The sequence below is a fragment of the Delphinapterus leucas genome, chromosome 16, assembly GCF_059928025.1.
Source record: "Delphinapterus leucas isolate spDelLeu-1000000601 "Yukka" chromosome 16, BTC_Dleu_Yukka2, whole genome shotgun sequence".
Lineage (NCBI taxonomy): Eukaryota > Metazoa > Chordata > Mammalia > Artiodactyla > Monodontidae > Delphinapterus > Delphinapterus leucas.
The window spans coordinates 82,541,041-82,564,234 of record NC_143144.1 but is presented as its reverse complement, the minus strand read 5'-3'; the positions used below and the strand labels follow the sequence as shown (position 1 = coordinate 82,564,234).

At 45.3% G+C, this 23,194-nt stretch overlaps 1 protein-coding gene across 1 annotated transcript; it reads right to left on the bottom strand.

The window, feature by feature from the left end:
* Positions 1-19,536: 19,536 nt before the first annotated feature.
* FOXI2 (forkhead box I2) lies at positions 19,537-22,955 on the bottom strand. The gene is made up of 2 exons (XM_022569504.2): positions 22,402-22,955; positions 19,537-21,660 (listed from the first exon to the last, which is right to left on the bottom strand). The coding sequence occupies exons 1-2, from the start codon at positions 22,946-22,948 to the stop codon at positions 21,218-21,220; spliced, it is 990 nt and encodes a 329-aa protein (XP_022425212.2). The 5' UTR covers positions 22,949-22,955; the 3' UTR covers positions 19,537-21,217.
* Between the last annotated feature and the right edge of the window lie 239 nt (positions 22,956-23,194).

Sequence of the window (23,194 nt, the reverse complement as noted above, 5' to 3'; positions counted from 1 at the left end):
AATTTTAAAAAATAATATGTATAAATAGTATGCTTAAGTCTATATTTATGTATAATTTATGTATAAATAATAATATATGTATAAATCATAGGTATAAATCTCAGTTCCTGTGACATGCAAATGTTGGAGCATGTGAGGATCTTGCAGTCACAGGCACTAATTTAAATAGTTTTAATGCGATACAGACACCAAGCTTGCGGGGAGAGAGATGTTCTTGGAATATCCTTCAGTTACGCGATACTTTAGCAGACTTGCAAACAGATGTGTACTCCAGCAATTAAACTGGAATCTGCTTTTCCTCATCTCTGGGAGGTGGGCCTCCCTTGGGGTGTGGTGGTAAGGGCCCAGAAATCAAAGTCTTGTGACTGAGGCCAGAGCCCTTGTGTGGCTTCTTTGAGGCTAACTGCTCAGGCAGGGACCAGCCGCTTAGACTGTCAGCCTCGACTTCTGCATATGGAAGCTCATGATGAAATGATGTAAAGTTCTAAAGAAATGATACTGGGAATTCCCTGGCAGTCTAGCGGTTAGACTCCACACTTTCACTGCTGAGGGCACAGGTTCAAACCCTGGTTGGGGAACTAAGATCCCGCAAGCTGAGCGGCATAGGCAAAAAAAAAAAAAATTAAAAACATAATAAATAAATGATACAAATGAACTTATTTACAAAACAGAAACAGACTCACAGACTTCAAAAACAAACTTATGGTTACCAAAGGGGACAGGCGAGGGGGTGCGTTAAATTAGGAGTTGGGGATGAACAGATACACGCTACGGTATAAAAATAGATAATCAACAAGGAACTACTGGGAACTCTACTCAATACTCTGTAATGACCTATATGGGAAAAGACTCTGAAAAAGAATGCGTATATGTATATGTATAACTGAACCACTTTGCTGTACACCTGAAACTACCACAACATTGTAAATCAATTATAGCGCAAGATAAAATAAAAATTAAATTAAAATTAAAAAAAGAAAATAACATACCTACCTTAAGGCTTGTTTGTGGGACTCAGATGGATCATTTATGTATAATAGGCAAATTGGTGTCTTGGTTGTGGGAGGACTCAATCACACTGCTTGGGTTCAAATCCCAGCTCTGCACTTAGTTGCTGTGTCATTTGGGCAAGTTATTCAAACCTCTCTGTGTTTTAGTCTCCTCACATATAAGTAAAGATAGCAATAAGTCCTACTTCTTAGGTTGTAAGAGTTACATTAATTCATTGGTTAAAAAGCAGTTAGGATAAAGTCTGGCACATAGTATGTTAGCTATTATTATTACAAAGAAAGACGATTTTAGAAATGTTCTGGAACTGCAGAATAAACAATTAACATGTGCTGTGTCCCTACCAAGTACCAGGCACATTCCAGGTATTTTATGTATATTGCATCATTCAATCCTCAAAGAATTGCCGTGAGGTGGTGTCTTTTACCGTAGGGGAACGGGAGACCCAGGGAGCTTATGAATTAACTGGTTTCCCTCCAAATAATCCTGATGGTAAACGTAGAGCCAGTGTAAGAAGCCAATACCCAGATTCTACGTACTCAACCATAACTTTTTCCAAAAGCGACCACTTCTGTATAACCCCCTCTTCACTAGGCCAGCCCCTCTTAGTACCATAAGCACCCACCCTTTTGCCCTGGGGGTCAAGTCCTAACTGCCCAGAGGACTCAGCCCGTGCTTAGCTCACCGGCCTCTTCTTATGCTACCCCCGTGCTGGGCACCAGCCACGCTGATCTTTCATGTCCCTGAAACATCTCCTCTTCTCTTGCTTCCAAGTCTTTGTGCTTTCCTGCTGCCCAGGATACTTTTATATTCTTGTTCAGCGTTTTATTTAAACAAAAGTATATGTCACCGTGAAACACAGGCAAAAGGCTTGAAAAACAATCTCAGGGACCTAAATTTCTTTTGTTTGTTAGTGGGCTGTGCTGAAAATTCTCTCTCTCTGTAAGAGAAAATAGACAAGGACACAGAATATTTATTACTCAGTGGGCTAAACGCAGAAAGCTGTTTATCCGGCTAATCAGGTTGAAGCCATGGACTTAAGTAAGAATAGACTTGACCGTCCTTTGCTTTTTACCATTAATTAGAGATTCTCTTCTATGTTCCTTGACATTCAATGTACGGAAGAAATGACTCCCTGAAATGTCAAATTATTTTACTACAGAGCCTGTTTTAATTTCTTAGGAATATAACCTTTCAAGCAAAGGCTTATGTTAACTCTGAAGTTGGTAAAACATGTCCTAGAAAACCAGTATGAAATCATTAAAGTGTTCCAGGATAACAGGATATATAGCAATAGTTCATCAAAGATGCCTGTGATTATTGGATTACATTGGAAAGTAAACACACTTGGCTTTTATCTCTTCTCCCTTTGTTACTCTGAAAATGGGACTGTACCCTGGGAACTTGCTGGCGAGGAAAAAATGCTCCCATCCCCAGCTACCTGTATTTAAAATGTCTCTGGAAGTTTCTGATGCAAATGTACCAGAATGCCGTCTTGCTTCCATCCCCTAAATACTGTGTCAGAACAGTTTTCTGAAGTTTCCAACTGTCACTTCCAGAATGTGAAGCTCTATCTGTGCCTGTCTGCTGATGGGTTATAAAGAGCACCTCTCCCAGACAGCACAGCACATGTGCCTTCAACTATGAATACACATTCCTCAAGCAAATGTTTTCTGACCACCTACTGTGTGCCAGGCTGCATTCCTACCAGGGCTCCAGGCTTTGCAAGCCACACACAGTCTCTGTCACATATTCTTTGTTTGTTTGGCTTTGCTTCTGACGCTCTAGAAACTTAAAAGCCATTCCTAGCTCAGGGCCACACAAAAACAGGCAGTGGACTGGATTTGTCCTGGTGATATTTCAAGGTGATATTGTGATGAAAAATGCAAACACAGCCCCACCCTCAAAGAGTGATGGAGAATGGTGAGTCATCTATGAGTGGAAGTAAGAGGGTTGTGAAAACAGAGGCTCAAAGGCCAAACCCAGAGAGGCTTCCTGGAGGAGGGACACCGCCTGTGCAGGGAGGATAGTGGTTGTGAGGACGACTGCAGTGGGCACACTGGGAGGAGGACTGGGGCCGAAAAAGCTGTTTGTGCAAAGTTGGTGAGGCAGGAGAGAAAAGGAAAGAGAAAGGCTGCACTCAGTAGCCTGAGGGTGTCAGTGTGGCCTACGGAGCCTTGCAGGGTGTTCAGCCGCGTGGGTTTAAAAGGAAGAAGGAGCTACTGAAAAGTGGGAGGCCAGGAGGCCAGGAGTCATCAGCCTAGGGCTGCAGAAGTGGATGGATGGAGGGAGCCCCAGGGAATGTGGTACAGAGGGAGGTGGCGGAGGAATGCAGGAGAGAGAGGATGGAGCGTGGACTGAACTTGGAGCTTGCCAGCCCCTCTTAGGCCAGTTAGAGGCCAGAGAGAATGACTAGGAGGTGAGCCTAAGCCCTCTCCTTATAGGAGAATTGCTTGGAGAGTGGAGAGAGGGGCTTTGAGATCAGCCTGGGACCCTTCCCACAGTCCGTGGGACCTTCCAGAGACGAATCAATCTTCCACGCTCCCCTATTGCCGTAGTGATGGAAAGCGAGGTTCTGCTAACAGACAAAAAAGTGCCCAAAGCCTTGTCCTGTGTTTACTGAGAGTACATCAATGTGCCCCAAACCTGGGTCTTAGGGGCCTGAAGAGTAGTCAGCCTACTCTGTCTACCAGGATTTGACTGTCTGGTTAGGGAGACACATAGGCAACGTGACCACAGCGCAAGAAAGAACAAGATGCGGTTAATCATTAGCTTTAGGAAGAAAGTGCTATCGGAGGAGATGGAATGATGGTTTGATGGGAAGGCAGCTTCCCAAAGGCCCTGGTGCTGGAAGCTGGAAAGGCTTATTTATTACTGCCTCTCCTAATGGAACGTTTCACAGTTTTCTGGACGTCTGTCTGGGGAAACCCATCTCAGCCACACTTTGAAGCATGCTTTGGGAAGAGGAGTGATTGGTGGGGCAGAGAACCCACCTAATTTCAGTTGGCATCTTAGTCACCTTGATGAACTTGGCTACCTGTCCATCCGTTTGTGCCTAGTAAGTAAGGCAACTGTGAGAATGAATCTTCCCTTTCTTGTACCATCTCGTGCCAACAGCAGCTTCTGTCCTGAGTGCTGGAGGGAGTCGCTAACAAGTCCAAGCCAGGGAGACGAGAGCTACTTGATGAGAATGACTCACATTCATTTGTGAGCGATACTAATGATTCAAGGGAGAATAACGACAAATTTTCCTTTCTCTCAAACAAGGAACTTTGTGCCAAACTGGTTTTTGATGAGGTCAGAAAGGTACTAAGAGGTCATTAACACACTTGTCCCAGTTTTGTGTTTCTATTGTGTAAAACTTTTAAAGAATCAGACAGATTTACAATGGATAAAAACGTGGAGACTTCTAGATCTTACTTTTTTCAGTTATACATTTGTCGATGAAATGTGCAGAAACGTGCATATGATTCAGCTGAACCTTTGATTATGCTTTTCACAAATGTATTTCCCCCCAAATTATGGGATTGTCAATATGACGCTGAACTGGGGCATAGGAGAAGGACAAACTCAATACCCTTTCACATTCTACACGGATTAGAGGACCACTTGTGGCCTTTCTGGAAAAACAAAGACCCTAACTAGAGAGACAAATTTTATGGCCAATGGGGACAACCAGATGCAGTGGGACCCTCTTGTAATTTCACCCTGTAGTCCCTGTAGGTGGTGGACCCGAGTTCTTACAGAAAACACTGTTTTCAGTTCAATTGTTAGAATGAATTACTCCTATTTATAAACTTCAGTGAGGTTGAAGCAGTGAGCCTGTGATCAACAGAGCCTTCAGTTGGGAAGAGAGATGAAGGAGAGACATTCTGAACAATTTTTTTGGAGGCTTGTCTGATGAAGGACAGTTATGTTAGAGGGAAGAGAGAAGCAAGCTTCAACCTGAGGGCCCCCTCCCCCAACCTGAGGGCCCCCTCCCCCAGCCTGAGGGCCCCCTCCCCCAACCTGAGGGCCCCCTCCCCCAACCTGAGGGCCCCCTCCCCCAACCTGAGGGCCCCCTCCCCCAACCTGAGGGCCCCCTCCCCCAACTCCAACTCTAAACCTATCAGCAGCACATGACATCATCATTGGACTGGGCATCTGGGTGCCTGCACCACTTCTGAGATAAGCAAAAGGATCAGGAAGGCTGGCTTCAGCCAGCAGAGCTGAATAGCGCTACCTTAAGTATTTCACATTAAATTCAGTTGAAAGAGGTTTTCGTAGTTATAGGCTTTTTTATTTCCACTGTTTGTCACTTTATCTGTAAGTTAAAACGGAGAATATTCTTCAGAGAAATGATATTGAGAGAAATAGTTTTTAAAAATATTTTCATTTTTATTACATTTTATCCCTTCCGATTCAAGAGAAAAATAAAACTAGATCATATATGTAATCTGATCAGATTTTTCACTGTGAACTTGTAGAAGCTTTAAGTTCAATATTATGATTATTTTCAGTTAAATATCTGAAGCCAGTAGGGGGCATTTAGGAAAAAAATTTGCCTATCAAGTATCGCCTTTAGAAGCTGTGTTGCACCATCAGCTCTGAATTACTTCTGCTGACAGTCAATGCTTAAGTTTGGCTAAATCTGCGTCATGGTAATGCCCGCTATGGCCTGAATGGTGAGATGTATCCCTTGCAAAAGGAAACAGAGCAAGATTTATCCAGTGTCTGACTGCTGGCTCATCATTCATACAGAATTTGAGTGTCAGTCTCTGGACAGAATAAACACACCTGTGAAAATTCCCTAGACCTGTTGAAACTGGAGTAAAATAAAAATATTAATGATAAAAAGAGATGGAAAAATAAATTTAAAAATAAAATAGTAAAAAATATATATATATATAAATGATAGTGGTTGGAGATCCTCTTTGCCAGAAAGGCTGTCATGTTTCTGGGAACAGGCTTCTTCAGTGGAAACACCTAGTTCTGGGCCTGGAATGACCAGATGCTCAATACTGGGGGAAGCCCAGGTGTTTGTCAGAGGCAGAGAAGATACGGAGATGGGTCAGTGAAGACCCGTGAACCAAGTCTCACAAAGAACAAAATCCTAGCTCCATAAGCCCTTTCCCTGGAAAGGTCTCCTGAGACGTTAATCTGGATTTTTCTCCTAGCATCAGTGCCACTGAACTTGATTTCCAGTTCTTTTCCATATCAGGACTGTGGCTAGCGCCATTCCACATTTCACAGCCATGGTCCCGTACTCAACTGATGGAACCTCAGGAATATGGGTCACACGTTTACCCTCACATTCCCCCCATATCGAACTGCTGTTTCAAGACCCTTAAGTCTTTGCTCACCTAGTTTCTGTTCCCAGGGGTGCCTGCCACTCTGCTCATGTGGCGAATCTCCTCTCCACCTTCCAGGGTTCAGGATGAGGCTCCCTCCTGATGAAGTCTTTGCTGGGCCGCATGCTGCTGTGGAGATGGCAACAACCCCTCTCCCAATTTCATTGGCCTCCTTGATTAACTACGTTTTCTGATGCTCCTGCAGGCTGTTTTTGTAGAGTCCCAAGTATATACCAAGCACTCAAAGTTTGCTGAGAAAATGAATACATAGATCTGTTCGTAATTTTGATAAACTTTATTCAAGCCCCTCCAATATAACATCAATTCAGTCCCAAAGTAATTAACCTGCCTGGTATTTTCCCCCTCTCAACAGTCTGACTAGACTTTAAAACACATTAATGGAGAGTTTGTTTATCTTTCTTTTCCCTTTCTCAGTGAACACACAGCTTTCCTTCATGTTGAGTCTTCTACATTTAAGTCTGATAATTTACTCAAGAAATAAAAACATGCAAAATGAGACAAATGTTTAAAGATGCAGGGGATTCTGCTTATTTCTCCCAAGTTGTATTATTTGTTAATACAACAATCCACTGTTTTCTCAGTGTATTTCTCTGAGGCCATGACAATAAGAGTGTCAAGTGGGCAAAGGCAAACCTAGAAATCAGCCAGGTTACCTCCAGGCCAGGATGAAGAGAAAAGTCAGTGATAAGTGCAGATCTTTCCATTTTATAACAGCAAGCATTGTTTCTGTGCAATAAAATCCCATTTTCAATTAAAAATTTCAATTTTCATATTGGTGCTTAGTGCAGGAGCTAATTTTTTTGCTTGCAGTATACTGCCAACTTCTGACAGCAAGAGGTAAATAAGGGATGCATGTTCTCAAAAAAAAAAGTCACATTTTTTTTGGGGGGGAAAAAAGATACGAATAATCACGCTTTAGGGTGTGCTATGGTCTGAATGTCTGTGTCTCCCCCATTATTTATATGTTGAAATCCTACTGCCCAAAGCAAGGGTAGTAGGAAGTGGGGCCTTAAGGAGATGCTTAGGTCATTGAGGGTAAAACGCTCAATGAGTGGGACCGGTTCTCTTATAAGAGACCCCACAGAGCCCCCTGGCCCGCCCCTCCTGCATGGAAGGTTATCAGGAAATGGGTCCTCACCAGATACTAAATCTGCTGGCACCCTGTTCTTGGACTTCAAGCTTCCAGAACTCTGAGACAGAAATTTCTGTTTTTTATAAGCTACCCTGTGTGTGGTATTTTGTGCTAGCAGCTGAAATGGACTGAGACAGAGTGTCAGATGTCACAGAAAGTGTGTGTGTGTGTATATGTGTGTGTGTGGGGGGGGTGTAAACGTGGATAGGGAGCTGATTCATTCTGTCTGGGAACTGAGGTAAGATCTTTAAGGAGTATTTGGGTTGTGGTGGGAGATGGGGAGAGAGAAGGGACACTTGGCGGGGGCGAGGGACTGGCCCTGGCATACTCGGTGGGGATGAGAGAGAGGAGTTATGGTGGAAGAGAATGGAAATGATGTAGGGCCAGATGGTAAAGGACCTTGAGATAAGGTCCAAATGATAAGGAATTTGGACTTTATCTGTCACTCATGGTATTTTAAGTATGGTGGTACCGTAGGCAAAGGATTGGAGACCATTGAAGTCAAGAGACCATTGGAACACCCTAAACAGAGATGGTAGAAACCTAAGCCAAAGTTGTGGCAGTAAGGATGGAGAGAAAGCCTCTGAGTTAAGAGTTATCTAAGAATGAGGTTTATTGATGAAATAGAGGGATGTGGGGTGGGCGTGGTCTGGTGTCTCAATGGACCATGGTGAATACACGGCTAGCAGTTGGCTTGGTGGGGAGGCACCGAGGTCCAGGTTGGCAACGTGGAATTTGAAAGGCTGATGTGACATCCTCCTAATAGCTGGAGATGTGGGTCTGTGATTGAAGGGAGAAGGTGAGGCTGGAAATGATTTAGGACTCCACAGCCATCTGGGTATCAGTCAGCTCAACAAAGCAGGGATTTTTGTTTCTTGTGTTCACCACCTCATGACCAGGCACATAGTAGGCATTCAATAATCTTTGAAAAAGGTATGAAGGGGGCTTCTAATTTCAGCTCTGACATGTAAAGAGCTTATAAGTCATCACTCCCATCTTCACAACAAGAAAAAGCTGAACCAACTGAAGACCAATGACTTTTCTCGAAACCATCAGAGAACAAACTGTCACCATAAGATCTAGAAAGAAAGGCAAACCTAGAGTCCCAGCCGAGATCTGCTTGCCTGGAGCAGAAGCTACTGGAGCTATAAACTGTTAGACACACTTACAGGGGGAATTTGATAAATTGCTCAAGGCTGAATGCAGACAAGAATGAGAGTGAAAAGCCCTCAGGGGGATCACAGTCTTCGGGTTCCCCTAGACTTTCCTGGGTTTTGTTTACAGGGATCCCTCTAAGTTATCATGCTAAGGAGCCAAGAAAACCCCTTGAAAGTCAGGAAAAAGGAAAGGATATAACCACTGGGAAATACACCCAGAGTGTTCTCCATAACAAAAGCCTACTTTCCAGGGAAAATGAATTTTACCAAAGCCTAGCCTCCCTTGGGGAAGAGCATTTCTCTGACTCTAGCACCCTCTGGTATTCTTGCCCAAGAAAAGTGTGGGGGCACTAAGAAACACCCGTGAAGGTCACAGCCCAAGGACACGACACACTCAGAGACTGAGATGGAATCATAAAGTAACAGAACGCTTCCCCTCCCCCACACAGTGGATTAGACATGAAAGAACTACAAGCTGCAGGTTTCTAAGGAAGAGGACTTCAGGAAGCCCAAAACCAACAGGAGAGACAAAAACAAGGACAATAGAGAAATGTGAAGCTTCTGGCACCTACTGCAAATATTAAATGCAGCCCAACCTCTAGCCAGATTAACACACAGCCTCACAATAAAGGCCAATTTACCCAATCCATCATGTTTAGCTTTCTGCAAAAAATGACCAGGCATGCTAAAAGGCAAGAAAAAACACAGTCTGAGGAGACAAAGCAAGCAACAGAACTTGTCTCAAATATGACACAGATGTTGGAATTATCAGATAGGTGATTTAAAATAGTTATGAATAATATGTTAAGGACTTTAATGAAAAATATAGACAACATGCAAAAACAGATGGGTAGGGACTTCCCTGGTGGCACAGTGGTTAAGAATCTATCTGCTAATGCAGGGGACATGGGTTCGAGCCTTGGTCCGGGAAGATCCCACATGCTGCAGAGCAACTAAGCCCGTGTGTCACAACTACTGAGCCGGATCTCTAGAGCCTGCGAGCCACAACTACTGAGCCCACATGCCACACTGTTGAAGCCCGTGTGCCTAGAGCCCGTGCTCTGCAACAAGAGAAGCCACTGCAATGAGAAGCCCAAGCACAGCAATGAGGAGTAGCCCCCGCTCGCTGCAACTAGAGAAAGCCTGCATGCAGCAACAAAGACCCAACGCAGCCAAAAATAAAATAAATTAAAAAAATAATAATAATAAAAAGATGGGTAATGGAAGCAAAGTGATGAAAACCAAGAAAAAATTCAAAGGAAATGCTGGAAATACAAAACACTACAACAGAAATGAAGAATGTCTTTGATTGGCTAATCAGTAGACTGGCCATGGAAAGACTCAGTGAACTTAAAGATAAATCAGTAGAAAATTTCCAAACTGAAATGCACAGAGATAAAATAATTAAAACACAACAGAATAATACAGAACATCCAAGAATTATAAAATATATAACACACAAGTAATTGAAATACCAGAGGAGAAGATAGAAAAGGGCAGAAGAAATATTTGAAGTAATAATGGCTGAAAATTTTCCAAAATTAATGACAGACACCAAACCACAGATTTGGGAAGCTCAGAGGATACCAAGTAGGATAATTACCCAAAAATCTCCCACCTAGACACATCTTATTCAAACTGCAAAAAATAAACAAAGAAGAAGAGATAATATTAAAAGACACCAAAGCAAAAAAAACCACCATACAGTTATTATTGAAATATAAAGATGTCTGCTACCTTTTCCACAGTACATTAGCATGGTTGACTGAGTTGAGAAACAGAATCTATGCGTAACTCTGCCATTAACTGGAAGACCTACTTTGAACAAATTATTTGACCTTTTTCAATCTTCATTTATGTTATTATGGCTGGAAGCAGATTTAATTCCACGTATGAACTCTGAGAGACAGGCAATGGCCTCCTGGAGGACAAAAATGAGAAAGATTCTGAAGGTAACTGAAGATGGAGTGGATAAGAATCCAGTGATTAATTATTAATGTCTGCCCTGAGAGTAAGGAATGGAGAGACAAGTGCAATGTTATTAGCCATCCCTGGAATAATGATCTCAAATTGTCATTCTAGCTCTAAAAGGCTTGAATTTTAGAATACTTTTTAAACCAATACAACTTCAAGGTTTTAGTTGGAAACAATTATTTGAAGATACTCATCACAGGTTTTTATTTTTTAGGTGGTGCCTCGAAGCTTCTGACCCTCTGCTTGATATCAGAATTGAGACCTGAGTAAGGAACCTGTCCCTACCTTCATCTGGAACCTTGGTGATGGTCCCCAAAATGTTTAGGGACATTTAGTCTTCTCCTTTTGTTGTTCACCACTATATTCTTCTGCACCTTCTCTTCTTAAGACTCCCTTTCTCTTTCCTTAACTCCTCCTTCACTCCCTCCTTACTTAACTTTTACCTCGCAACAGGTAACTTCACCTTTTGCTTCCCAGAGAAAGTAGAGCCTCACGTGGAATCTCCCCCTCCTCTCCATGTGGTAACTGCAGTCTTTCTTACCTCCTTCCCTCCAGTCACAAAGGAGCATTTCAGGGGTAAGGGGGTGGTAGGGGCTGAAGATGCCCATTTTTCCTGATAATGGCTTACTGATTCCTTTTTCTTTTCTTCTTGATTTGTCTTTCTAAATTTTGCCTGCTTTATTCATTTTTTGAAGAAATACGCCTGATTTTTTTGATTGTCTATATTGTTTTGTCTTCCATTTCACTCATCTATTTTTATAGTTACAATTTCCTTCCTTTTTCTTTTTAAACCATTTATCTCTTCTAGTTATTTGTACTGAACACAAAACTCAATAATTTTTTTTTTTTTTGTGGTACGCAGGCCTCTCACTGTTGTGGCCTCTCCCATTGCGGAGCACAGGCTCTGGACGTGCAGGCTCAGCGGCCATAGCTCATGGGCCTAGCTGCTCTGCAGCATGTGGGATCTTCCTGGACCGGGGCACGAACCCGTGTCCCCTGCATTGGCAGGCAGACTCTCAACCACTGCGCCACCAGGGAAGCCCCTCAATTATTTTTTATATCCTTTGTTTTTCCTAAATACATTGATTAAATAAATGTAATGCTAAATGTTTCCCTCTAACAGCCATCTTTTAAGCACTTTTACAGTTGTTCATTTCAATTCTCTCTTTACCCCATGACATGTTTAAGAATTTAAGAATTTTAAGAATTTATTTTGGTATCCAGACATTTTTAATGATCTTTTATTGCACTGTAGTCAGAAAACATGGTCTATGTGACAAAGTCCTTCCATCATTGTTGAGATTTACCTTTGTGATCTAGTCTGTGGTTACTTTACAAAATAAAAACTGTAAGAAATATGTATTAATATCATTTTAGCATATGGTTCTAACTATTATATTATATATCAAGGTGGGCAATTTTGATATTCAAGTCCACAGCATTACTGATTTTTTTTTTTTATCTGCTTGATGTAGATAGAAGTGGGTTCAAATCCCCTACTCTGTGGATTTGTTAAATGTGTGTCTTTCTGTCAGCTTTTCTTTACTGAATTGTGAGAAAATACTGTTGGTTATATATATTCTTTATATCTTCTTGATGGTCAATTTCTTTTATTATTGTGTATTTTTCGTCTTTTTTCATATCCGTGTGTGTTCACTAAAATTTTATTTTTTATTAGTGTTGCTATACCAGCTGTCTTTTTGTTAGAATGGGCCTGCTATTTCTTTTTATATCTCTTCACTTTCAATTTTCCTTGAGGTTTAATTCCAGGTATATTTCTTATCAGCAGCTTATAGTTAGATTAAAAATACATAAATCCAGTCCTCTGATTTTATTAGAGCAGTTTATCATTTACATTTATTATGATTAATTATGCATTTAGGCTAATTTCTACCATCTTATTTTGCGTTTACTCTTAACTATATTTTCCCACTCGCCTTTCTATCCTCTGATAAATGTTGACAACTTTTTTCTGTAAAGGGCAGATGGTAAACATTTTAAGCTTTGTGGACCAAATTGCGGATATTTTGTGATACTTATATAACAAGAGAGAAAAATAGATTTCCACAAAATTTTTATTGATGACATTCAACTTATAACACATAATTACAATAGAACAAAATTGAGGACAAAAGCTAATAGTCTTAAACAAGTTTACTTTTTCTGGATATTTTCTGAGCACATTTCTTCAGCTGCTGCTCTCAAACCTGATTTAATGAACACAACATGAATAAACAGTTTTTCTTACCCAGAACCTTACTTTGTCTGGTTGCAACTTCATTTTCATTTCCTAATTTTTGTGGAGAGATAACTTTTGTGGTGAGATAACTTGTTTAGAAAATAGACAGCTATTTTCTAATTTTTCTGACCATCACTGTACTGAGTGGAAAGGAAAGGCTTAGTCTGGTAATGGTGGTTAAAGTGTATTCTTTAGCACATGTATGGTGTCATTGCCTGTTAAACACAGTACCTGGCCATCTAACTCCATAACAGAATAATCCACCCTCCACTGTGTCTTAAAATTGCAACATTTGCGGTCCATTTTTTTTTCTTTTCTTGTTTTGATATAATGGGTGTGCATTGGTAATATAAAAAAAGTCTTGGAACAGCCACATACATGGTCCTTAAGATGCAGGGCTGTATCTGTCACTGGGATCTGCGGTGTGTGTAGCCATAAGAGCCACGTTATTCTCTAATGCAGCTGTGATCTCTGATGCAGCGCCAAGCAGCTGTGGACAGCACAGAACTGAATGTGCAGGCTGTGTTCAGTAAATCTATATTTACAGGTGTTGAAATTTTAATTTCTTGTAATTTTTACATGTCATGAAATATTCTTCTCTTATGTTCTCTTTAAACCATTAAACCATGTGAAAGCACTCTTAAGTTTGTGGGTCATACAGAAACAGGTGGTGGGTCAGATATGATCATTTGGAATTTTCTGGCTGTAAATTTTTGTGCCCTCTTTTCAGTTTGGAGCCTATAGATTGTATTTCTGTTCATCTAAAGATTGCCCTTAGTTTTTAAAATTATAGTACTGAATTCTGTTTTATAATAAATAACAGTCGTGTGCTATTTTTTTAAATCATACCCATTGAATTATGTTTTTTTATATAATAAAGTCCGAAGTTAGTGATGTTTTCATGTTTCCATCCTGTGTCTGAGCTTTCCTGGGAATGTGACACAATGGATTGACGTCTCTAGAGCAGAATTTGAGGACAGAGAACGCGGTGTTTCTCTGCCGCTCCCCGTCCTCCCCATTAGTTACAGGAAAGGCAGTATGGAAAGTAGGAACACCAGTGACTTTGGAGTCAGACTAGTTAACTTTAATCCTTGGTCCCCGCTGCCCTACCCACCTTGGGTGAGTCACTTAACCTCTTTGAGCCTAATTTCCTCGTTTGTAAAGCTAAGTTAATACCACCTTCCTTGCCCAGTAGCTTTTAGTAGCAGTCACGTCTTTAAAGCCCCTGCTGACAGTGAGCGCTCAGTACCAGGGCATCATCCTTGATGACCCAGGCCTGCCCAGTGCATCTTAGCGGATTCCTTTCAACTGCAGGGATCTGTATTCCTACAATCGAAACCCCAACTCTGCAATTTTGCTCTCTCTTGACACTGTCACTCACTCCGTAGCATGTTTGAAGGCTTTGATTCGATTACCTCTAAACTGAACATCTCCACAAAGCCCACAGCATCATGTCTGGATTTATGAAAGCCTGTTCCAGTGGATGGTGAACAGGGCATGCGTCTCAGCATCGGCTCTTGTCATTCTACACCCAGTTATGCTAAAAGTCTTTTTTACTGTGGATGCCCCAAAGGGAGCCATGGGGTTGCTGTATAAATGAGCCCAGGTGAAATCTGAGCCGGAGAGGGGTTCCTCCTGAGAAGTCAGAAGAATTCAGAAACATCCATCTTACTAGTTACTTGAAACTATGTGACTCTTTCCTTTCATAAATCTCATTTTAATTTTGTGCCTGCAATGAATGCATTAATATGATATGTGTACTAACAGACTTATACATTCAAACCCAGAAAATGAAGAAACATTCCTGCCAGGGATGAAAAGAATTCTTGCTAATGAAGAAATATTATTATTGTAGATTCTTATATATATTACGTTTCTTACATATCTTTTATGTATTATATATCCTAACTAGGGTGTTGTAGAAAAATTAAAGCAATAATGAATGGAAAAAAAGTTTAAGGGCAATATATCTCTCAAGAATTGCATTACAAATGAGTCTTTAAAAGTTTTCTTCTTTCCTTCCCTTATAATTTCTTTCTTACATTGCATGTAAGTAGCATGCAAGGTTTAAGTAATATGCCAGATTCCTTTTAATTTTCCTCAATTAAAATATATGATGTGATTTATTCGTCTTAACAGAAATTTAAAAATAATAAATCAAACAAACCAAAGTAAATAAAGCAGCAAAGCCATCCTGTTCCACTCAGGATTCCCAAAGAGCATAAAGAATTAAGCTCCAACTTTTCAAGAATCCTGAAACAGAAACCTTTCATTAAAGTATTAATTCTACTTACCCAAGAAAGTCCATCTTCCCCTGAACCGACCTGCCCTTAGGCTTCTAGGACTAAAGTGTTCCCAGCCCAGCAAAGCGAGGTCCCGTCAAAGGGCGTCGTTTGGTTCAGGTGCAGAAGTTAATGTTCCCCTTAGGCAGAGGCAAACCGCCAGTGTGTGCAGGAGTCAGGGGCAGCCACAGGTGATGGATTGCTGAGACAGATCAGGGGCCCCGAGCCAGGCAGACACCTGAACACTTTTAGAAGATGCAGTCAAAATTACCAATTGTACACGCGCTCTGCCTCTCCTCATCTTTTAGTCCAGGCCCTGTGGGAGGAACACCGAAGCATGACCCAATTCTTGTCCTTAAATTCTTCTGGCCTTCTTGGAAGCTGAGTCTCATTCTGGACAAGGATGTAGGTCTGGGGAGAGCAGAGGTGACAGGGAAAGGTATTCTGGAAAAGGCCCAGGCACCACTGGCAAATAAAGACTCACCCCTCTGATAAACGTGTGTACATAGCTAACCTCTCATCAAGGTGTGGCCATGGAGGTGTCAGCCTGGATTCTCTGTGACATTGTTGGTATTATTATGATTGCTTTCGCGTTCACAGTGAGAAACTAACCAGACCTTATTGGCCTCATCTCCCATCACGTCTCTGGCTTTTCCTCCACGTAGCTCCGCACTCAGCACACAGCACTCCAGCACAGGGCACTCTGCCCGACAGCGGTCTCCAAGGCTGTGTCTCATTCACTTTTGTATCTGCAGAGTCCAGCTGAAGCTCTGGCTCTATACATGGAGGAATCAGGCCTGTCATAGGAGACTAGGGGCCCTATGAAGGGAGGGAGAGTGTATGGAAAGCTTAGGGTACAACTCCGCCTACTCACACTCCATTCATTCATTCATTCATTCATTCATTCACCTGCTACCCTCCCCCCACCCTACAATATCGTGTCTACAATATGCCTGGCTCTGGGGATGTTCCTGTGAAATAAAGCAGGCAACTCCTCCCCACATAGACCCCAGGAGAGGATGGAGGTGGTGACAGGGCCTTCTGGGGGAGGCTGATGAGGAAGCCCATCCAGGAGCTGCAGGAGCAGAGCAGAGGGGCACCTAACTTGGACTTGGATGCCGGGGAAGGATTCCTGAAAAGTGAGATCTCCCTCAGACCTGAAGGATGAAGTGGGAGGCAAGGAAGTCAGGGGCGGGTGGTAGGTAGGTTCTTGCTGACACAGCTCTGAATTCTCTGTGGCCTCTAGGAAACAAGCCACTTAATCTGTCTGAGCCTCAGTTTCTGCATCAGTAAAATGGGGATAATAATACTTGCCTCCCTGGCTGGTTGTGAGGGCTTAAATAGATGATGTCCATTAAGCATTTAACAGAGTCCTTGTCACCTTGATGTTCAATCAGTGTCAGATGAATGAATGGGTGATTCTTGGGGGTAGAGAAAACCTCAAAAACTCATCAGTTCAGTTAGCTCCATGTTAACGAAGGGATATAACTCTGATATATTTTTTTGGTGAAAATCTAATTTAATATACTATTCATTTACCCTCTGCGAACTGAATGAAACTAAGAATATTTTACATTCTTTGTGTCCAGTCCCTGATGGGAGTTTACGAAAGAGAGTAGTCAGTTTACTGCAGGGGCTGGGCAAGTAGCCTTGAGGAATGTTATTTAGCAAATTTTACATTAGATTAAAAGAGAAAGAGTTCCCAAAACTTCAACAAATGGATGCAAGGATGCACCAAAGGCATCCATACCCAGGAACCTTGGGGAAAGGCCAGCTCTGGTCCCATGAGTCACCATCTCTTGTGACCATCAGTTAATAGATCTTCTAATAAGAGGACAGGCTTTATGTTAAAGTTCCTAAATGATGCTGTGGAGAAGGGAGCAGATCACACTTGTTCCAGGCCAGGGCAGTGTTCAACTCCTGGCCTAAATCACAATGAAGTTATAAAGCTGAGAAAGCAAACAGACACTTCCGAGTTTTCGGAGTGTAGGAAACACAGCCATGAGGCAATTGTGTGTTTACAAATGAGATGGCTTACGGACTTGATCATAAAGTCATTGCTTTGGAACCAAATAGCCACGGTCCAGCCTGTAACTGCTCCTTGATCTCTGCCTCTCCCACTGGAAGGAGGCTTTGGGAGGGCAGCAACGGCCCAGGGTATTCACTGCCGGGCTTAATACAAAGGCAGGTACAGAGTTGACGCTCGAAAGATTTACTGAACACATCACATTTTATTAGGATGTGCGACTCCACCCCTACTACATTCTATGATGGTTGCACATGTTCCTCTCCATCTGAAGTCAAATTCTGAATGCAAATGTGATACTTTTTCTTTTTCTTTTTTTTTTTTTTTGGCTGCTTTGGGTCTTTGTTGCTGCGTGTGGGCTTTCTCTAGTTGCGGTGAGCAGGGGCTACTCTTTGTTGCGGTGCATGGGCTTCTCATTGCGGTGGCTTTTCCTGTTGCAGAGCACGGGCTCTAGGCCCGCGGGCTTCAGTAGTTGTGGCCTATGGGTTTCAGTAGTTGTGTCTCGCGGGTTCTAGAGCGCAGGCTAAGTAGTTGTGGTGCACGGGCTTAGCTGCTCTGCGGCATGTGGGATCTTCCCGGACCAGGGATCGAACCCGTGTCCTGTGCATTGGCAGGCAGATTCTTAACCACTGAGCCACCAGGGAAGTCAGCAAATGTGATATTCTCACAGTATTGTTTGAAAATACTATGCCTTTGAGTATCATGGGTTTGTGCAGTCATCTATGGCTTTTTTCTTGAGGATCCTGGTCAAGACATGGTTCAGTGATGTGTGTGCGTGCGTGTTTGTGTGCGCGCACACGCGAGCAAACGGATATGTACACGTGAAGGTGCATTTCTGAGTGTGAGCCATAGAAAGGTTGCGTGTCTATCAGGAACCCTTTTAGTTCTCATTAGATGAGCTTCTGGAGATCGCTTAACCCTTTGGCTCAGCTTTTCTATCTGCAAAATCACAATGAACTTCAGTCTCCTGTTTCACTGAAGAGTTGCAATAATTACTGTAAGGTTATTTCCCTGAATAAAAAAATGCCACTTGGTTACAATAGATACACTCAAGAAATTAAAGATTAAAAGCTGAACATGAATAGCCCAAGGCGGAATTGTCAAAATGCAAAACTTGCGTTCATCATAGGTGGACATACTCAATGTTGAATCCATATGTGAATTCCTACCTTGAAATCCAGTGCTCACTTTTTAAAACTCTAGTTACTACCCTTTAAAAAATACTTTTAACAAATATTTGGGTTTTCAAACACAAATGGTTCTTCTTTGCCTGGGACACCTCTTCACCCCATGACTGTTTCCAGGGGAGGTAATTTCATAATTTACTTTATTTTTATGCTCTTTGGTTTTTCAGTCACCTGAAAATTTCCACTATAATTTGGCAATGGAAAAAAATTCCTAAAAACCTGGTATCCTGACAATTTTGTCTTTCTCTTCTGAAGGTGGAAACGCATCATTTCTATACTTGAAACTATTCAGTGCCACTGAAATGTTGATTCAAATGAAGAGTTGAGTGTTTCAGTGACACTCCATCGTGTGCTTATAACATCTTACCAAGGCACTCCTTTTGTAAAGGTTTGCACTTAGTTTTAAAACAACTTGGAATTTTCCTCAAGAGAAAAGCCGTAGCATACAGCACCTACCCTTGATATGCAAAAGCGCAACATTTTGCTATTTCAAAGACCAAAAAGACAGAGAGGTGGAGATGGGACTCTGAGCCCTGGGGAGAGGATTCTTCTGGCGTCCTGGCAGCATTTCCTCCATCTGACCAAAAGGAGCTGGTCCTTCAGTTGCTCATGTGCAGGCTGTCCTAGAAACTAAGGTCAAATTCACTGAGTCCTGGCCCAAAGAAGATATCTAATTATAAACCGATAACAGGCTTCTTTGTTCTTTTTGCTTATTTTGATTTCAGTAGTTTCTTTCCTCTGGGAAAATATATCTTTGGGCTAATGCAAAGTGGTTCTGAAGCTGATTGCCCCAGGGCCCAGAAACTGCATTTTGGTCTCTCCCCTTCCCTGCCCCTCCGTTATAAAAATACATCCAGACACATAGACTGTCATGGAGAAGGGATGGTTTCTGATTTCCAGATGCCCTGCACTGTCAGAATTACTTTAAATTCTACTTTTCTCATGAAGATTCCATCTATTTGGTTATACCATTACCAATTAATGGCATAAAGTATGAATGGATGAACCATTTTTAAACATCAAAAATTGATTTTTAGTCAAACAAACTAAAGGTTGAAAGATCTTTTTGAAACTTTTCCCCCCTCTATTTTGTCAGAAAAACCATTGTTGGAAGATAAAAAAAAAGCAGCTTCGTGCCAATTTCTAGCAGTCATGCAGCTATGATTCACAATGTTTACATACGTATTTATCAGCCAATTTTCTGAAAGCTCTATTAATTGCAAAAGTGTACATTGTACTTTCCCAACGTTGTCAAACTTATTTTTAAAACTTCCTTTACTCCAAGTTTCCTGCAGATGCAGAGTCTAAACTGAAAATGTTGGAAATAGTGATGGATTCTTCACACGTACAGAACAGCAAGTGGATTCGAGTTACACTACGTTGGTGTTTATTTTTTAGCATTTGTTGTTTATTAAATGGGCCTGAGAAAAAATTATTTCTTTTCGTAAGGTGATGATTTTCTTTTTCTGGTTTTCTTAAATTGTATTACATTTGGGGAGTGTTTTTCCCCAAAAAGATTTTGGGTTGGTTGTAAGTTTGGCTGGGCAACATAGTATCACAACAGAGCCAGGACGCTGCTTGCCTTCCCACAGCATGGCAGCAGAGAGAGGCGATGCTGAGCAGTTTGCAACTTTGTGCCTCACCACCCAGGCAGGCTCCAAATGCACCGCGACTCTTGGCTTGTTCTAGCCATGCCCGAAGGAAGCCCTTCCGCTTCCTCTAAAACTCGCGCCCTGGAGGCACCTGCTCCGCTGGGCTCGCCAAATCCCCTGCCCTCCTCCAAGCTCGCAGGGTCCTCTCCCTGCTCTTCCCCAGGGAAGACGCCTCTCCTGCGCGCCCCCAGCGCAGGGAAGGTTGGTGCGAGGCGACGGCCGCTCCAGGAGGGACCTAATGATCCCGGGCCCCGGCCTCCAGAAGCTCGGGGAGGTCCCGAAGTCAAAATTTTTCCTCCCAATGCCTGTTGGCTGCAAAGATAACCTTCTGGATAAATGTTATACAAATTGGGGAGGAGGGTTTACATTTGCACAGAAGGCAGCCGCTCCGCGCAAGGAGTGGGGACTCTGGGGACCAACTTGGGGGATGAGGGGTACGAAGGGAGAGGAAAACAGGAGTGGTTTCTCCGGCGTGCGAGTGTGGCTGGGTGGCAAACCTAAACCCACCCTGAGACTCCAGCGCGCTCGGCACGGCTCTGGTGGCCCCCGGAGGCGCCTGCTCCTACGACAGACTCAGGGAGGCAGGCGCTGAGTGGCAGGGAAGGAGCTGGTGTCCCCAGGGCCGCTCATCCGCAGCCCTCCTCCCATCCAGCCCTCGGGAAGTCCCACGTACTCGCGTCCGGTCCCGACCGTCCCAGGTGCCCCTCGCTGGCTGCACACTCCCCCCGACGGTGGGTGGAAGCCGGCCGGCCCCCCGGGGCTGCTCCGGAACCCCGAGGGCCTCCCTGGAGCGCCAAGGAAAGGCCCTGTGCGCTGGGTGCGCCAGGCTGGGAAGGAGGAGAAAATCCTCCCCACAGGGGCCCGGGCGTCCCCACTAGCACGTATGAGAAGGCTCTTTGGGGTGCGCCAGGTTCCTTCACAAAAGCAAGCTGGGGTGAGCGCCAGTCTGTGGCCCCTTTAAGGCGGAACCCCCTGGGAGCGTGGGTTCGAGGTCCAGGTCAAGTGGAAGCACAGGGGGAGTGGGGAGCGCCCGCTCACCCCACCTGGATGGTCGCCTGGGTGAGGGGTGCACGACAGGCTGGCTCGGTTCCCTGCATCCCGCCCCGGCACCCTGCGCTCCCTGAGCTGCCCTGACCCCTGCGGAGCGAACACGTGGGGCTGAGCTCATCTCCTGTGGACACCGCACGCGGGACAATCCCCGGCCTCCCTTCAAACTTCAGTCCCTTCCCGACTGTAGACTAAGTGACCGACGCGGAAGCCGGTGGCCGCCGTCTGATGGCCGGAGGCGAAGCCGAGCGCGGGGCCGGGGGCCTGGGTACCGTGGGCAGCGACCGTCGTGGATCTCCCGAAAGAAAAGTCGCCCGCCAGGCCCCCGGGAAAGGTACCGAGGCCTCCAGCCAGGGCGCCCATGGCCGAGGCGAAACTGGAGAAGCAGGCGGCTGCCTCGGGCGCGGGAGGGGACGACGAGAGCCACAGGTCCGGGGAGGCGGCGCCCAGGGACTCCAGCTCCGGCGCCTCGGCTCCTCCCGGGCTCCGGGCACCCGAGGATGCGGCCGCGCTCACCTCCCCCCTCCTCTTCCTCTTCCTTCGGAAGTTCCCGTTGTCGAACATCTTCTCGCAGTTTGGGTCCAGGGTCCAGTAATTGCCTTTACCTGCGGAAGAAGAAAGGGCCCAGATCAGAAAATCCGGGATTTGACCGAGGTGATGTGAGAACGTGAGAAATGGAGGTCAGCTTCACCGGCCCCTCCGTGAGCCCTCACGCCCACCCCAAACCTTGAGGCGGTGCTCTGTACCGGATCAGGCCTCCACAGTCAGACTCGGAAGAATGTGGGCATCCCAGAAAGACCAGGGAAGGGCGACCCGCAGGAAATACAGAGCCTCGCTAAGGTCAAGGCCAGAGAGAAGACCTGCTCTGCTAAGGTCAAGGCCAGAGAGAAGACCGAGCCGGCTCTCCTCTGGCACTCGCTTTGCCAGCGGCGTGGAGCCCACCGCGCCTGGCCTCCCTGCAGGCTCCGAGGCTTCCCAAAGCGGCATCTGATTTCTCCTGATCTTCCGGGCGGCCACGGTCTTTCCCATTTTACAGCAAAGGACACAGGCCCCGAGAAGTCACTCCGAAGGTCCCCCAGCAGACTAGCTTCTTCCTTAGCGGGAGGGCGCGAGAATTAGAGACTCCTGTTGCCCTAGACCTCAAGTCAGGGCCGCGGGCTCTGCTGGCGTCCTCGAGCCGTCTGCGGCCAAGTACGTGTCGCTTCCCCACCCTCCTCCCGCCTCGGCACCCTCAGCTGTGCAAAGAGGACCGGGCTGTCCAAGGCCCCCCGTCCCTAGAGTGCCAGGAGGCCAGCTGCGGGAATCCGCGGAGTCCTGGACGGGGCGTGGCGGTGAGATTCTGTTACCTGGGTCGTCCTCGTCGCGGGGTACCTTCTTGAAGCAGTCGTTGAGCGACAGGTTGTGGCGGATGGAGTTCTGCCAGCCCGCCTTGCTGCGCTTGTAGAAGGGGAAGTTGCCGGCCACGTACTGGTAGATCTGGCTGAGCGTCAGCCTGCGCAGCGGCGCGCTCTGAATGGCCATGGCGATGAGCGCCGAGTACGAGTAGGGCGGCCGCACCAGCCTCAGCAGCTCCTGTTGGCCAGACAGGCTCAGCCACGCGAGGTCGGCGCCCGCCAGGCCGCCCGGGGCCCCGAGGAGCGGGCCAGGGGCCCCGTAGGGGGACGCGGGCGCGGGTCCCGGCGCGTAGGGCGCGGAGCTGAGAGCGGTCGCGTTCAGCCACAGGCGCGGGCCAGCACCGCCCGCCACGCCCAGGTCGCCACGCGCGTATCCCGCGGGGTGCGCGGCCGCCCGGGCCTGGCCGTGCGGGGCCGCGCAGGGCCCCGAGCCGTCGCGGTAAGCGGCCATGGCCAGGCGCTCCCGGGTCTGGGCGGGTGGCTCCGAGCTTAAGCTCATGGGCGACCCAACCAGCGCGGCCGCCAGCAGCTCCCAGTGCGGCCCGCTGGGCCCCGCCCTCCGCCCTTTAAATGCCGTCGGGGCCCGAGCCCCAGGTGAGTGTCGGCGGCGAGCCCCCTCCCCGACAGTTTTAGAGGAGTGATGTCTCCATCCCCGCCCAGGGGTCAGCTTTCCGCCCCGCCCAGGTCCCGAGGCGCTCTCGACGAGCCGCTCCAGTAATTCCCAGACCCTGTGCTGTCTGCGCCA